Genomic DNA, 18,623 nt, shown 5'->3' on the forward strand with positions numbered 1-18,623 from the left:
ATGTGTCCTGACTGGGAATCAAACCGGCAATGCTTTGGTTCACAGGCTTGTGCTCAATCCACTGAGCTACATCAGCCAGGGCCTAGATGACACGATCTTATGTATGAAAAATACTAAAGACTCCACTAAAAAAACTGATAGAACTAAAAATTCAGTGAAGTTAAAGGATATAAAATCACTTGTGCCCAGGCCAGTTTGGATTAGTTGGCTGGGCATCATCCTGCAAACTGAAAGTTTGCTGGTTTGATTCCCAGTCAGGGCACATTCCTGGGTTGAAGGTTCCATCCCCAGTTGAGGCATATGCAAGAGACAACCAATCAATGTTTCTCTCTCACATTGATGATTCTCTCCATCTCTTTCTCCCTACCTTCCCCTCACTCTAGAATCAATTTTAGAAAGTTGTATTTCTATGCACAAGAAAATATATTTAAAAATAAGGAAAATGATCCAATTAATAGCTTCAAAAATAAAATACAAATAAATTTAACAAAAGAGGTGAAAGTGCTGTGCACCGAAAACTATTAGACTTTGATGAAAAACATTGAAAAATACACAGATAAAATGTTTTCCAGGTTCATCAATCAGAATAATTAATATTGTTAAAACATCCATATTACTCAAACCCATGTATAAAGTGAATGTAATCCCTATCAAAATCTTACTAGCATTTTTCACAGAAATAGAAAAAAATCACAAACTTTTTTAAAGGATTTTATTTATTCATTTTTTAGAGAGAGGGGAAGAGAAGGAGAAAGAAAAGGAGAGAAATATCAATGTGTGGTTGCCTCTTGTACACTGGGAACTTGGAACTTGGCCTGCAACCCAGGCATGTGCCCTGACTGGGAATTGAACTGGTGACCCATTGGTTTGCAGTCCATGCTCAATCCCCTGAGCTATATCAGTCAGGGCCATAAACTTTGTATAGAACCACAAAGACCCTGGATAACTACATGATCCTGAGAAAGAAGAACAAAGCTGGATGCATCACATTTTCTGATTTCAAACTGTGTTACTAAGCTATAGTAACCAAAGTACAAAATAGTATATAGTAATGGAATAAGAATAGACATATACACAAATGATACAGAACCAAGATCCCAGGAAAAAAAAAACTTGCCTATACAATCAATTAATATTTGATAAGAGAGCCAAGAATACTCAATGAGAAAAGGATTATCTCTTCAATAAATCACATTGAGAAATTGAATAATCTTTTAGGAAAGTGAAATTGGAGTCCATATTACACAATGACATTTAACATAAAACTCATTAAAGATTTAAACAAAAGAAGTGAAATTGTAAAATTCCTAAAGGAAAACATGGGAAAAATGTTTCTTAATATTGGACTTGGCAACAATTTTTTGAATATGATATCAAAATGTACAAACAACAAAAAAAGTAAATAGGAGGGACTACATAAACAAAAACTTTCTGCGCAGCAAAAGAAATAATCAACAAAAATAATTAAGTAGGTGAGACTACACAAACAAAAATTTTCATCATAGCAAAATGAAAAGACAGAATACAGAATGGGAGAAAAATATTTGCTAATGACATTTCTGAAAAGGGTTTAATATCCAAAATATATAAGGAACTCATACAACTCAATAACAAAAATAATTTTTTAAAAGTGTCATAAAAAATTTCTTAGAGATGTTTTTCAAAATGATATACAAATAACCAATGGGCAAATGAAAAGATGCTCCACATCACTAATCATTAGGGAAATGTAAATCAAAACCAAGAGAGACCACCTCACACCTATTAGAAGGGCCATTATTAAAAAGACAAGAGATAATGAGTATTGGCAAGGATGTAATGAAAAGGGAACCACTGTATACTGTGGGAATGTAAATTGGTGCAGTTACTATCAAAAACATTATAGAGGTTCCTCAAAAAATTAAAAATAGAAGTACCATATGATCCATTAATTACACTTTTGGGTAATAAAATCAGGATCTTAAAGAAATATCTGCATTCCCATATTCATTGCAGCATTATTCAAAATAGCCAACCTATGTGTCTACCTATGGGTGAATGGATACAAGGAATGTGGTATATACATAATGAGCAACAATATATATGTGTATATGTATCACACATATATGTGTAATATGCACATACATTTGTATACACATATATGTGTAATACATGTGCATATATGCACATATACATATATACATTATGTGTGTGTGTGCATGTATTATGCAGCCATGAGAAAAAAGGAAATCCTGCCATTTGCAACAACAGGGATGGAACTTGGGGGCATTATGCTCCATGAAATAAGTTACACAGAGAAAGACAAATGCTGTATTATATTACTATTATGTAGAATCATAAAAAAGCTGAATTCAAAGAAACAGAGAGTAGAATGGTAATGGCCAGGGGCTGGTGAGTGTGGGTGATTAGGAGACGTCAATCAAATGGTACAGACTTTTAAGTTTAAAATGAATAAGTACTGGGGATCTAAGGAACAACGTGGTGCATATATTTAACAGTATTCTATTACACATTTGAATGTGTTACAAAGAGAGCAAATAAAATGTTTTTACCACAAAGAATAAATAGTAATTGTAAGGTGATAAATATTTACTAACCCTACTATGGTAATGATTTCATAATATGTAAGTGTACACCTTAAACATACACAATGTCATATGCCAATTTAATCTTAATAAAGCTGGGAAAAAAACATAATGGGAGCACAGCAGATAAATGATGCAAACCCTAGAGCAGAATGCAATCTATGAGTCTAAAGTAAGCCATTCTAATTTCTAGGTCCTATCTTAATTACTCAGTGGTTACTGTTGAACAAAGAACCCATGAGAAGAGACATAATTTATATTAGTTAATCAAAAGTGTGGAGAATGCAATGTTTATTAAATGCATCACCATGTACTAGGTTTTTAGAAAATAACACTCATGATCCTGATATAAAACTATAGTTTAACTAACATTTGCCACAAATATTTGACCAGAAGAATCTATAATATCCATACCTTCCAGCATTGAGACTTTGAAAGCAACGCACTTCTATATAGTTAGTCACCTTTCAACATTTTTATAGTTGTAATCTGATAACCTTATCTTTTCCAAGGTAAATCATATTCTTTGATAAAAAAATATAGTAGATACATGTTTGTGTTGTTGATTTAAATACAAAAGATCAGTAACATCTCAGCAAAAATAAACCTTGTTTTCATGGACATTTTTTGTAAGTATTCTTTGTTGTTTAACCTTTCTAATATAAGACCTCAAATTTTTCTCTTAAGGCCTTTATCATTATTATAATGACTTCACTTTTAATATTTTCCCTCATATGTAAGAGCGTATGTTGTACCTATTAGACTAGTTTCTCAAAGAGTCACCCTCATACAGTGGTTTATAAAGGGTGATAACAGTGAGTAATGCCTATCTAAATGGGAGCTTGCTTGACAGTTAGTGTCAACTCTAAAATATCAACACAATGGAATAATACTATCTAATGATTACGGGCATATGTTTTAAATTTTCTATTTAAGACATCTAGCCAAAAAGTGTAACAACAAATGTAAAGAACTGGGAATAGGCGAATTTGGAGGCATACAACCTCAAGGTATTTCAAGTCAGTCAATGCAGTGTGTCTGGATGGCTACTATTACTGCCAAAGATCTTGATTATCTGCTCTCCTTCAATTTGCCTGACAGTGCTAATGCAATTGATGTGGGGCTTTGTAGAATTTCTTATACTCTCTTAAAAGATTTAACAGCAGGAATCCATTTGCTAAATTAAAGGAAAACAGATCTCTCTCTGTGCAGGTCTCAAAGAGGCTGCATTTACACGTATCAAGTTCAAAATACAAAATAATTTAGGAGGGAGTTAAAGTACAGTAAATAGATGTTGCATAAGAAACAAATTATTATAATTATTTTGGCTAGAGTATTTGCCTATTTTTCAGAACCATGCATTTCACTAACTCTAGGGCTTTCCTTGCCTTTGTGTTAATAAATGTTGCATTTTTGTCTATGGGCACAGGCCAAACCTTCTCCCCGTCTTTGCTTGCCTGTTCTAGTGGAGTGAAACACTGGGAAGCCTCTAGAAAAGGCAACCAAAAAAACAGCATTTATTTTTAGACAGTGACCATCCCAACTTTTGGCTAAATCACTGAAATTACATTAGGAAATACCCCTTCCCTGCTGAGTATAACCTTAGTGTAACTCAAAATCAAGGCATCCTACTGTCCCACAATGAAAACATAGGCATGACCCATAAGTACTTGAAATTTGTTCTATATACTTCCCTCCAGTTCTATAAACTAATATTTCTCCTTTTATTTTTCTATTGAAATTTATCTTTCTTGCTGACATCCATCAAAACCTATGAGATTCAAAATGGATGGTTCTTTTCAATAAATGGTTTTGTAAAGACTGGTAAAAGAAAGCTTCATTTGAAAGCTGATATAGTATCATCATATAGGAAGAATATATCAGACCTTCTAAATTCCAGTGGATACAATATTATTACAAAAGCTTGGTTACTTTCCAAAGTAAGATACCCCAAAACAACAATGTTCTTTCCTTACACAACAGACCAAGAAATTCTCTTGTTCAATAGAATTTTCTGTATTTGAAAATATAGAAAATATATTTAAAAATTAGCTATGTTCCTTTTCCCTACATTTTCAACTTCAATTTCAGAATCCAATGACCTTTCTCTCCTTAGTGTATGCAACAGGTAGTACCCAAGCAGGTGCTTTTATCTTCAGATCTTTTCACATTCATCCATTTTGCTCAGGTCCAGTGAAGGTAAATGGAAGAGAGCAGAAGGAAGTTGTGAAATATATTTCCCCATAGTCTGCTTCTTCATGCAGTGAAAACACCCTGTCACCCTCTATTTCTAGTCCCACATCAGGAATGACAGTCCATTGCCTGCAAGAAACCCATTCTTTGCACTCAGTATAATATGCATTTGAGAACTGTCTGAACCAAAAGAAACCAGTTTTCTCAATAAACGTGTTGACTTTGCAACTCAAAGAAGCATGCCAGCTCCCAGTCAGTTACTAGAGGAGTTAGGGGCAGACCTAGAAGTCTTTGGCCCCAAAACAAAATCATTTCCTGCAATAGTTCTCATGTTGTGTGGAAGAACACTTTACATCATAGTAATTCAAGAGCCATAAAAGTTTTCAAAGCAATTCTATTTCTCTTATACCATTTAAAAATTCAAATAACATTAAACAATTTTATTTTCATTTTTAACATGATTTTATCTTCCTAAAAATGTCATTCATCACTCCATTTAGGTCAGCATTGTCTGCTAACTCAGTTTTACCTCTGAGGTTTGGTGTGGCATTTGTTTTGTCTTCCCTTGCTGCATGCCCCAAGGAGCTGTATTCAGTGCTTCACTCTTGTATTTCTATTCTTAGAGTGCAGATGTTATTTTTTGGCCTGTTGCTGTTACTACTATAATTATTAGTCATCATTATTACCCTGGAACAGTATCCAACATGAAGAAAGTACTCAGATATGCATTTCATAAGGCCTATGCCAGATTGGTTACCCCATTTTTTCTTTCCCTAAAGTCAGCTTATTATAGCAGATTCATTATAACTGTAGAAAGTCAAAACTGGAAAACCTTCCAACAGTTTTATTGTACTAACTACAACCTTGACGTCTTCACCCATATTATTGATAGACTATTTTGAAATTCAATGTTCATTTACTGAGCCTAAAATATGTTGGACATTATCCTGGGTATACTTTTGAAAGTCAAATACAACATAATGCTAGTCCTTGATAAACATACATTATAATGAGAGAAGATAATTAGATTATAATGATTACAATGATATGCAAAAAATTATATGATAAAGTTATGCACAAGGTGTTATGGACTTATAGAAGTGACACTCTCAATTATAATAATGAAAGTAAAAGTCAAATAATTAAAGTTAAGTCTGCTTAGATTAAGTATAAATATAATTTACTTAAATTATGATGGATAATTTACAAAATCATGTGGAGGCTAGAGAACCAAAGTCAGAACATGAGCTGAAACAAAGGACATCTAGACTTTCAAAACCAAAGTCCCCCCAAAGTAGCACAGAACCAAGTTAGCTGGGGCACTGCTGCTGCTGCTACTCCTGGAAACGGGAAGTCAGAGATTGTACTACTGCTGTCAATACACCCTGGAGACCACATCCACCCTAAAACATGGTGTCCCTGTTGCTGCTGTGAACTAACTCATTTCTCACCGTTCCTGCTTCTTTGTGTCCCTAGCTCTTGATCCATCTGTGATAGATAATCTCATTAGCCACATTTGGATATATGGCTATACCCTAGCTCCAAGGGAGGCTGGGGACATGAGTATCTGACCCTTTTAGCTCTACAGTGATACGAAGACCTGTCCTCTCATCAAGGCTTGTACAGTCAACCATTCTCCATGAATTTATTCATAGAAATGAACTAAAAATGTGCTGTTAAAAAAAAGACAAATGTACATACCACAATCCAAAATTAGACCATGAAGGAGACTAAGTCAGGGATGTGAGAATTCTTGTGATTTCATATTTTGAAATTAAGTCCTTAAATTTTTAATAAATATGCATAAACAGGGACCACTGAATACTTCATTAAAGAAACTCTTCAACTGGATATTAAAATGTCTAATAGTTTTTTGTATTAACTATAAAACAGACAGAGACAAAGAAAAAGGAAAACTCCTCAAGCTCAACATAGGTGGTAGTATTGGGAAGTATACTCCTGCTGTATCCTATTGCTCTGTTTTGTGTGGAGTTAGTTAGAGGCATCAGTGGAATGATTCAGAATGAGGACAACTATAATAAACCACAGCAAACAGATATATAATATATTTTTTTGATCCACAAGTCACAAATTATATATCATAAAAATTATATATAATTCATCTACAGGTTTTTTCCTGAAAGGTAAAGGGAAAAATACAATTCTTTCTTCTCTCCTTCCTTTAACAAATATTTATTGAATACCTTCTATATACCCAAAATGAGGCTACATAACAGAGTCACAAGGCAAAGTGTTTGATCTCATAGAGGTTATGGCAAGGCAAGGAAGATTGACATGTAGCAGAATAAAAGATAACATTGCATCTATGAAGGAAAGAGAAGTACAGAATTCTTTAATGAGAATCGAATCCACTAATGAGCAAGTCCAAGTAATACTAGCTCTAAAAAAAAACCCCTGATACTGAATAATAGTTACTACATGGTTAATTAAGCCTTCCCCTAAGAACAGAGTATTCTAGGTCAACGTAAAGTGTCAAATAAGCCCTGGTTGGTGTGGCTCAGTGGATTGAGCACTGGCCTGCAAACCAAAAGGTCATAAGTTTGATTCCCTGTCAGGGCATATGCCTGGGTTACAGGCCAGGTCCCCAGTTGGGGGTGAACAAGAGGCAACCAATTGGTGTTTCTCTCATACAACATTTCCCTCCCTCTTGCTCCCTCACTTCTCCTCTCTCTGAAAATAAATAAATTCTTTAACTAAAAATAAAAAAAATTAAAGAAGATTCAAGTAAACAGTTCTACAGTTTATCTGAATAATAATAAAATTCACTTTATAAGACCAACTGAAATAAATCTACTAAGCGATTCACATGAAATACCAAAAGGATAGCTCAAAAGTTCCTCTAGGATTTGGAAAGTTGATATGTGTCATGATACCATGGAGGTAACAAATTATTACTATTTGTGAAGTAATATTTGATAGATATTCTTTAAAACTGCCTGGCAAACTATGAGTCATGTGTGATGTCCTTGAACCAAATTTGGTTCAAAATATCTGGCATATATTAGTGCCATATGCTATCATAAACATTTACTTTGACCCTCATTTAGAAAAACAAGTCTTTATGTCTAATTTAGACTATTTAGGTTATTATGTTGACCTGAATTTAAAGCATGCTAGAATAAATATTATCTTATTTTCTGTAATATTAAGCAAGAAGTTGCTTTTGGTAATACTGCATGTGCATCCATTCAGATAAATAGGGCAATTTATGCAAATAAAACTTCTACAAAATTTCATCATCTTAGAAAAATCATGTTACAGTCTTCTTTGAAGGTTCAACAAGGAGCAGCATTCATGCATATTTATACCTCCCATGACTTTACTTGAATGAAGAATTATTGTTATTATTATTTTTATCCTCACCTGAGGATATGTTTATTGATTTTAGAGAGAAAGGAAGGGGGAAGGGATGGAAGGAGAGAGAGAGAGGGAGAGTGAGAGAGAGAGAGAAACATTGATGTAGGAGTGACATAGATTGGTTGCCTCCTATATACACCCTGAATGGGGACTGAACTCGCCACCTACATATGTGCCCTGACTGGGAATTGAAATGCATGACATTTTAGTGCATGGGATGACACTCCATCCAGCTGAGCCATCCAGCCAGGGAAAAATCTTCTGACTATACATGAGAGAAGAATTATTGAGGTTTTCTTTGGCAGTTTAAAAAAAACTATATGTAGACTTCCATGTTCCAAACAAATTAGATGACCCCTATTGAAAGGGTTTCTTTTCTCTGACATCATTGTCTTGAGTTGTTCTATAAGAGTTGGATAAAGGAGTACCACAGTGCTTGCTTCTCTTTATGCTACACTACCCCCTCCTACACATGTATGTGGGATACTATCTTTCTTGAGGGCCAGCTTCTATAGTAAGCAGGCAAAGGAAAATATTGAACATTTAAAGTTATCCTTCAAAATTTCAAGCCCATATACTTCCCAGAAATTCCAATAGAATAAATTTTTTGTTTTGTTTTTATTCTGAATTAAACTATATTACTGTTTCTTCAAGAGGACATCAGAGGAAGTAGTTGGACCTTTTTAGAGGTTTTGGAACATGAATATGTATGCTCACATTATGAGAGGGCCACAGAAGTAAAACTGACTAAAGAAACAGTGGATTGTGTTTCCCACTTCAGGTTTTCTCTGATTTACAATAAACCATTTAAATTGTGATTTCCCCTTCTTCTCTCTACTTTCTTTTTTTCTTTTGGGGAAAGCAGGGGACACAGCGGTGTTTGATAAGCATGTGAGTGAATTCATTTCAATGACTTGCATATATGATATAGTTCCAGTGAAATTTATTATAAATATACACCAAGTATCATAATACTTATAGAAGAAGAGGAACCGATCTGCTAGGCATTACCTGAATGCTCTGTGTTTTCCTGCATCCCTACAGCTGGTGTTATAGTTACTGTCATCCTCAAGCGGAAGGGCTCTCAGACTAAAGGCTTTTTTTCCAAAATGGCTGCCAATGATACAATATTTATTTTTGAGCTACATCATTACAATATAAGATAAGCTAAATATATGAGCTGGGGAGTTCAGACTACAAGGAGTTTGTCCTTTTTGCAGAGTCCCTATATAGTAGACTCTGATTTTATATCTTAAGTGTTCACCAAGTGACACCAGGAAAATCCACCATGTAAAACTCACCACTAACCTCTCTATAGACAGGTCTATATCAATCTTTTATAAAAGACACAGAGCAAACATTTGCCTTGACCCTGTGCTTTACCAAAAAGTAACATAATTTCAATCTTATGAACACTATAAATTTTATAACAAAATTAGTAGCACTCTTTGCTTTGTCCAGTACAATGTTCAGCATTAAAGTGGAGAGCCATTTGCAGCAACAGAGCAAGAAGGTATCTAAACTTTACCTCTGAGCTTTAGATTATTATTTTCTCTTTATCTATTGTCTTTTATGTTCATATTTATGTTCATATTTCTAAGTTAACCTCTAGCCTTATATTTGTCAAAGCAAGATTCAAAGAAATAAGAAAGATATACAAGAATTAGTTATCAGAAATGATTAGTTATTTCTTTAGGACTTCATGTAGCTAATTGTTAATAAATCACATAAATCTCAACATAACACTAGACTGGAATTAAAATTTCCTTTCTAATCAGAAAGTTTCCAACTGAATTATACTAAAAAATATTTCCCTTAGTAACATAGCAGTTGGGACAACAGTAGTAAATGAGATAGGCATGGTCTCCTCTAGAGTCTAGAGGACAAGAAAGAACACATCAACAGCAAGTTAGACAAACATGTGATAAGTGCTGTGGTAAAAGACACTGGAAACATAAGGCCATGCCAATAGAACCAAGGAACTGGAGTGTGTGTGTTTGGTTGAACCTAGAAATGACTTCTAGGATGCGACCTCTTCATAATTAGGAGCTACCTAGTCAAAAGTGTTAAGAGTGAGAGTATTTCAGTTGGAAGGAATAACATAAGAATGACTCAGATCTCCAGTGAATTTATGAAGTTAAGGCTAATGATGAGGCACTGAGTTAAAATCATGGGATTCACAAGCAAATCCTGACTCTCTTCTTTCAGTAGCCATGTGCAAATGTGCCATATATATGTATGTAAGTATATCTGTAGTCTGAGAGTCCAACATCACAGCCATGTCTGAGATTTATAACACTTTTTCCTCATGAAGAGAACCTCTGTTTCTATTGCCCTGCTTGTCTGTCTTTGCTGTTAGTTAACTATTCTTATCAATAACAATTTGGATCAGCTAAAATTCTTACAAACAAAACTGAGGGCCTAACTTTGGCATAAGAACTGTACAAAAATATCAGGTACACATTTTATAATATATATTTACTACATCCATTATTTCCAATAGAGAAGCCTGAATATTTATTGTTAGGATTCCTAAGTGTGAAGATTTTATCTAATTTTTCAAAATCTGCCCAATTGAAGACCACTGGCCAAACATTCGAGCCTTTTTTCCCCAATTTGAGCTAAATAAATAAACATAAAAGAACCTTCTCCAAGTGCTACTTAATAGAACTGTCTTTCTCAAAATACTTTGTTTCAAAGACTATTTGTATAAATACATCTTCCTGTCTGAATAATTTATTTATTTTGGGGGGGCCAAGTCAGACAGAACCATCACTATTATCCAACTCCAAATCAAAGTGCCACTGTGATGGGGTTCTCACAATTGTAAACAATTCTCTCAATATTAGAGAGGGAAAAAGAAAGATCATGCATTGAGAGGCACATGTAGTCACAAACTTCTCAGGTTTCCAAATATAAGTACTAATGCACACTATTACCCATTACACAGAAGTAAGATATTGATTTGGGAACATATTTTCTTCTCTGCATTTCTCCCATTAATACTTTAAGGTACTTCAGTTTCATACTTTTGAAAATATCCTCTTCAAAGACAACAAAGTGCTACAAACAAAGACAGATCTACTTCGCAGGCAGTGGGGAATGTGAGAGTAAGTATAAAGTGGTCATCTATAATATTTGTTTAGTAAAGTCTGAAAAGAACCCTACAAGCCACATACATTTGAAGAGGATCATTTTGATCATTGCAATCTCTTCCTACCTGCCTCTTTGGAAATCTGCATGAAGGATTCCACACCTTTCTCTCCATAACTTCCTTCAGATGCAAGAGTAGACACATAATTCCAGCCTAGGGCCTTCACAATGTCTACCATGGCCTGGGCTTGGAAGGAATCAGGCGGAACCACACGGGAGAAGAAGTCATAGCGCCGGTCATCACTTAACTCAGGTGCCGTTGACGCATAACTAATCTGGGGGATCTGAAAAGACAAAAAGCACCACGTGAGAGCACACCATCAGGATGTGAGAGAATCATTTATTCTGACAACAATTTAGTCAAAATACAGGACTTGAGTTTCAAAGATAATGTGTGTGTGTTGGCAAACATTATATGGAACTGTAGAAAATGCAACCAACAGCTTCTTAAAAGCACAGAAGCCTCTACTTTTTTTCCTTGGCCCTCTGCTTTCTCATCTTGGGAAGAAGGAATGAGGATTGCATGAGAGCCATATGAGTCATGGTGGTTAGGAGAAAATAATTTATAATTACCTGGCTACCATTTTGAATCATGCTTTACTTCTTGTAAACTAATAGAAACAAAAAACCCCAACAGCCTAAGTGGAATATGTATAGAGGTTGTTTTAGTTGATGCAGATAATGGATATTGGTGGATATAATTAGCTAATGTTGATTGAGGGCTGATCACCTGTGAAGAAATATCTAAGCAAGTTACATGCATTATTTAATTTATTCTTTACATGAACATTATGAAGTAGCCCAGTAACACCCTTAGACCCAGGCAAGGGGGTTTCCTGCCCATAAGGCCTTCTTCTCAGTGTCCCTATCACATTGGAACACTTTCTCCCAATTTTCTAAGTTTTCCTTTGGGTGCTGGGAAAGGGCTGGCAGCGCTGTCTGGGAGGAGCCACATGGGTGTCTGGTTCCTATTTCTTCCCCTTTAGAGAACTCTCTGACACTCAATCTCACATGAGATTAACCAGATGTTCCAAGGAATTCTAGAACTTATGCATGTGGTAATCACCCTAGGGTCCCATAGCAGAACCCTGGTTTTCAGGCAGGGAGTCTAACAAGCAGATTACTCCCCTTGGATGGTGCAGTATTTACTTTTTAGAATTATGTGAGATTAGACTACCTGAATAATCCTGGAATGCTGATTTTAGCAAAATCAAATTATGTATATAGAAAGAGGCCCTGAAAAAAAAGTTTGCCTGAGATCCCATATAACCTAGGGGATGCCCTAAAGTAGCCCTAAAGTTAGGCTGAGGGCCTAACTTCTGTAATGTACCACCCCCTAGTTCTTTCTTTTAACACAAGCATGGAGTAGACTATAATTGGTACAATTAATCTACCTGTAACAATGAACAACTCCTACAAAAGCCTGTTTGCAAACTCTCCAAGGACTTACCCCTGCTTTATCACATGTGTTTCTCAGTATCTAAAGGCCACTTTTGATTTTTGCTCAGATGAAGCCCAACAGTCCAACTCTTTGCCCCAAAGAAACCATCACTACATTCAAACTGAGTCTTTCAGGCTTGAAAACTCTACTCCATATTAACCTATCTTCACCTTCCAGTGCACTGTGCCTCAAGTTTACCCATTAGCCATTGTTTAATGCTAGTTGTCACTTCTGTGAACCTCATTTCTCCACCAGCCTTTTTAGGTCAGCATTACAGTCAAGTCTTTGCAGTTCATTCCTGATGCAGTTCTGCTCTATGGACAGTAGGGGGAGGCTCTCTGTCCCTGACTCAAAGTCCAAAGCCAGAATAAGAAAGGGTCAAAATCTCCTGATTGGTCTTTACTTGAGTAACTCCTCAGAGAGGTAGTGAGGTGGAGGGTAAATAAAATGGGATTTGCTGTTGACAATATGTGAATTAAAGCTTGATTTTTTTTTCACGAGTGTTTACTTTGGTGAAGTTATTTCACCTCAATGACTTAGCTGCATCATTAGTATAAGATTGTTTTGAGGGGTGACGATATGAATGCGTGTTTCTATGCATGATGCCTGTGCCAGGGTGGGCAACTTAACACAAGGGAGTAATGATAATCAAAATAGAGAACAGTATGGATTTCCTAACTAAGTTCACCCTTCCCCACATTTGATTTCCCAATTCTCTGTGACATGTTACCACAAATATTCCCCTCAAAATTCTGAAAAAAATTGTTTACATATTTTCATTATTGCTTTAGAAATAATATTTTATTCAGCTCTTTATTACATGCTAACCATTTACTAAAGTTTTATATGCATTACCTAACCTAACCACCAGTGCATATTTTTTTTACTATACTATGCTGTATTATACTATATTATACTATTAATAACTCATTTTACAAAAGAGGAAATTGGGACTTAAAAATAGAATATGACCAGAACCATGCAAGCCTGAACTACCTAATGCAAATTTCTGAACTCTGAACTATGATACCTAGATGAATTGTTGCTGAAACACTTTAATAATAACCATAAATCAAGAAAGGTCAATCGATTATCAGAGTCAAGGCCAACTTCTGTCCACAGTACTGGTTACTGACTCACTAAGTTTTTTTACATGACTCTTAACACTGTCATTCAAACATTTTATTTAAATACTTTATTGAAGATTATTAAATATATTGAGTTGGCCAAAATGTTTGTTTTTTTCTTCATAAGATGGCTCTAGTATTGCTTAGTTTTTAATTTCATTCAAAACAACTTTGTTAGATTGCATTGTGACAGCTGTCATATCAGTGTGCATTTTAAAAAAACATCAAAATTGATGAATTTTTCTGTAGCCATTTTATTATTAAAGATGGAAGAAAATACATAACATTTTCCACATATTTTTTTATTATTTCAAGAAAGGTAAAAACACATCTGAAACACACACACACACACACACACACACACGACTTGTGTAGTATCTGGAGAAGATGCTATGACTGATCAAACATGTCAAAAGTGGTATGCAAAGATTCATGTTGGAGATTTTTCGCTGGTTGATGCCCCACAGTCAGATAGACCAGTTGAAGTTGACAGCGATCAAACCAAGACATTAATTGAGAACAATCAACATCATAGCACATGGGAGAAAGCCAACATAGTCAAAATATCCAAATGAATGAAGTTACTAGTAAAAATGAAAAATGTGCCTTTTATTTTATGGAAAAAAACTACAGAAACTTTTTGGCCAACTCAAGATTAATAGAAAGAGTTCCCTAAGATTCATTCATAGTTATGAGGTTATAAATTTTAGGTAAATAACATACCAACTGAATAAAGGCTTTGGGCCAAAAAATAAAAGGGAAGGAGGGAGAGAGTAAGAGAGAGAGATGGTGAGAGACTTTCTCTTACAAGAAATAAAAAGGAAGGAAGCCAAGCATGTCAACACATTACATCAGTTTCAATTTGTGGAAACGTAAAAGCTTCATGAAATTACACAGAGGTCTTTCCTGCCAAAATCCCTTTCTACCTTTGAAGGAATTCTAATAAAGATATACCCAGCCCTCTACTTAAATTTGCATTTATGTAGCTGCTGTAAAATATCACAATTGTGAAGTGCCTCAATGCAAATGCATTTTTGAAACTGTGCCCCAAATTTCATTTATGAAAATCCAGGGGAAACAGATTTCTCTCCTCCCTATCACACACCCTTTGAAAATGGCTGGTATCTGTGGTCTATCCCTTCCACTATAAACAAGAAATATCTCCTCGCTTAAGACTCACATGTCTCTTTAGGATCATACACACATTCTGTATCCAATGACACTTATTTCTCCACTATGCTGAAATGATGCTAGAGTAGGGAATAAAGGACCAAATAGTTTCCATCTGTGAGATAAAAACACTGGGTTGGGCAAAAGTAAGTTTACAGTTATGAGTATACAAAACACAGAGCTTATTCTTATATTATTATTTCACTATTTGCCATACCAACAATTGTAAATCTACTTTTAACCCACCCTTTATAGCTATATAAGAATATCCCTCCTAGCAACAGAGATAAAGAACTGGAAGAATGTATGTCACCTATCAAATATGTTGTCTCATAATTATTTGGCTATCATGCTGCATATTTAGTTACTTGTTTTCAAACTAATGTTTAAGCCTACAGAGTAATTATTTTGAAGTATGTGTTATAACTGGTACTTAAAACTGACTAAACTATTAGTTATCGTTAGTGATTAACTTCCACATTCTCCTCGATCTCTGGCTGTACTTTCATTTTCTGTTGCTGAAACCCTCCCTTGTCAGTCTCCTATGGAAATGCAAAACTAATCTTTTGATAAAGATAATTTAGTATGGGAACACTTCAGCTATAGAAAAACAGATGTTCTATCTCTCCTTGAGATTTCCATGCTCCAATTTTAAAATTTGAACTCTTTTGATCGTTAACATAGAACCAAATTTTTCAACTTATTCTATTTCATTATTCTTTACTTCATAAAAATTTGCCTATCACACAAAATTAGTGTTATTGATAAGTATCAAATAGAATTAAAAACATTTATAATCTATAATATTTGTTTAGTCTTTACTTTTATTTAGAAATATAACACATATTATTTATGAAAATACAGAAATACAAAAATGAAAATAATTTAATGGCTTCATTCCTGCTAATATTTGCTACATTTCTTTATCATGTTTGTATGCACATGGATGTGCACATATATACAGTTAATTATAAAAATCTGAGTCTTAATCTCTTCTTTCCATGCTCCTCTCTGCCGTTTATCTTTCTCTTTCTTTCTGGCTGCATACTATTCTACAATAACTAAGCCTAAGTTAAACCTAACCTTTATTGTTAAATGTTTAAACATTTTTCAAGTCTTCATTATCTCTAGAAGTTAACAAAATATCCTAAAAGTTGATTCAAGTCCTATGGAAGTATTTCAGGTTTACACTGAAATATTTCCCTGTGCGAAAATTACTTGGGGTTGTACTATAGGGTAAACCAAACATCTATATTTTTCCTCGAAATGGTTAACTACTTGGTCTAGCACTATATATTAAATACTAAGTATTTACTGATAGAAAAGACCATCTCTTGTCACATCTCTTCCCATACTTATTAAATCTTTTACTTACCTTTGAATGTTTGATATGTATTCTCTATTCTACCTCTCTGTCATCTGAGTCTTGGGCCAGTGTTTAACTATTTTTATTCTTATAAACTTAGAGCTCTGGGGGCTATATTAATTGGGAAATATTCTGTCTTCATAATGGTTCTTTTAAAAAACAATCATGAGTAATCACACATGTTTAATTTTCCAGCTGAACTATAGCACATTTTTAAAAAATTTATATTAAAGTTCCATTAAGATTATGATAATACATTATACTTACAAATTAATTTGGGAAGAATTGATACATTTACAATATTTTATTTTCTGCTATGGGAAAATATTTATTTTCATGCATTCCATTATTCATTCTTCTCTTTTAGTAAAATTTTATAATTGTCCCCATGTAGCCCTCACACACTGTTAACTTTATTTCTACATAATTGTTATTTTTATGTCCTTATGAGTGATAGCAAATTTTCATTTTATTTTCTATTGCTGGTATATAGGAGTCAATTAATTTTGTACATTTAGTTTACAACTTACACACATGTTGACATTTATATTAGTTCTAAGATCTTCCAGTTTATTTCCTTGGGACTTTTAGGTAAACAAGCCATAGTATAAGAATTCATTTAGTTTTATTTCCTAGCTATATAAGCTAGAATTTCCAGGAAAACAGGAATAGTAGTCTTAAAATTTGTTTGTTTGTTTGTTTGTTTGCCCTTCTGGGTGTGGCTCAGTGGATTGAGTGTTGGCATGTGAACCAAAGGGTCACTAGATCATTTCCTAGTCAGGGCACATGCCTGGGTTGTGGGCCAGGTCCCCAATAGGGGGCGCTCAAGAGGCAACCACACACTGATGTTTCTCTCCCTCTCCTTCTCCTTCCTTTCCCTCTCTCTAAAAATAAGTAAATAAAATCTTTTACAAATAGTTTGCCTTTTTTTCTATTTCTCTACACTGAACATTTAAAATCAATTGGCATTTATTCTAATTTATCATCTTGAAAAATGTATAGCCAAATGAAGAATTAAGATTATTGGTTAAAATTTTACTTCAGCAAAATACAATCTTAACTAAACTTATAGCACTATGAGTGTCTTCAAATAGTTGAAAAAGTATGCCCCTTCAACAATTCTCTTTTGCAAAGAAAATCAGTTACTCCAATTATTTCTCCTAAGATATGAATCAGGTGATGCTAGATGGCAAGACAGAAAATCAGTTTCAAGTAATCAAGTTTTTGAAACATAGTGGTTCTCACATCTTAGTTACCATTTAAACTTTATGTAGCAGTCAACTTCCCTAACACTTTTGAACACTGAGGCATAAATGGAACAAAAACAGCAAAACCATCATTCCCTCAAGTAATCAGGTGAAACTTTTCCCAAATCTATATCTTACTCTTCATACAGCAGGAAAAATCCCAATTTACTGTTTCTAATTAACTTTTGAAATAGTTATGTATATTTAAGGCCCTAAAATTCCTGTAAATCTATGAGAAAGAAGACTAGAAGAAAACCAATTACAAAATAATTAAAATGGACACTTAAATAACTTATATCCTCTATATCTTATAGATATTTTCAAGTCACCAGTATTCACATCTCATCAATACAAGTGGTTGTGGTGACTGAATTCTTTCAGTGGGCTAAAAGAATATAACCAAAAGTAAAATATATCTAATTAGTGTCATGCACCAGTCACTAGGAGGAGCTCAAGGCTCTTTCCTAACCTCTCTCAGGTGTGCCCTGGAAAACAGGAATTTATAGGAAAGTCAGTTGATCAGTTCCTCTGGAACATTGCACATTTCTTTGGTAACAAGTGTCACAGCTTTCATTAAACAATTATCTGTATAATTGTCTGTTTATTGCTCTCTCCTCGCTAGAAGAATACTCACCCTCATGGAGGGCAAGGGCCTTGCTCATCATTTCATCACCACTGGATAGCACTGTACCAGGACAGAATAGGAACCTGATCAGTATTTGTTGAATAAAAAATTGAGCCAGTAAATGAATGAATGCAATCATCCTGAGAGAACAGTCTCTTATCCACTTAGTTGGTGTGACTTCCACAGCACTTGGAAGTTACCCCTGCCCTAGGCAGGCCTGAGGCAGGCAGCTTTAGGCAGAGTAGCAAACACTTTTTCTTGCTCTTCTTCTTGGCACACTTTTCCCTGGGATTTCTTTCTTCATCATGGAAATGTAGGACATGTAGATGTTGGATAGG

The 18,623-nt window shown here is 34.5% G+C and overlaps 1 protein-coding gene across 2 annotated transcripts in view; it reads right to left on the reverse strand.

Moving 5' to 3' along the window:
* GRM7 (glutamate metabotropic receptor 7) overlaps positions 1-18,623 on the reverse strand; it is an 861,618-nt gene that overhangs the window by 570,698 nt on the left and 272,297 nt on the right. For both annotated transcript variants that reach the window (XM_045832271.1, XM_045832270.1), the window contains exon 2: positions 11,377-11,593. In XM_045832271.1, coding sequence (XP_045688227.1) covers positions 11,377-11,593 — 217 coding nt within the window. The remainder of the gene's footprint in view (positions 1-11,376; positions 11,594-18,623) is intronic.

Source organism: Phyllostomus hastatus, unplaced genomic scaffold (assembly GCF_019186645.2).
Source record: "Phyllostomus hastatus isolate PE091 unplaced genomic scaffold, TTU_PhHast_1.1 phas_contig_16, whole genome shotgun sequence".
Classification (NCBI taxonomy): domain Eukaryota; kingdom Metazoa; phylum Chordata; class Mammalia; order Chiroptera; family Phyllostomidae; genus Phyllostomus; species Phyllostomus hastatus.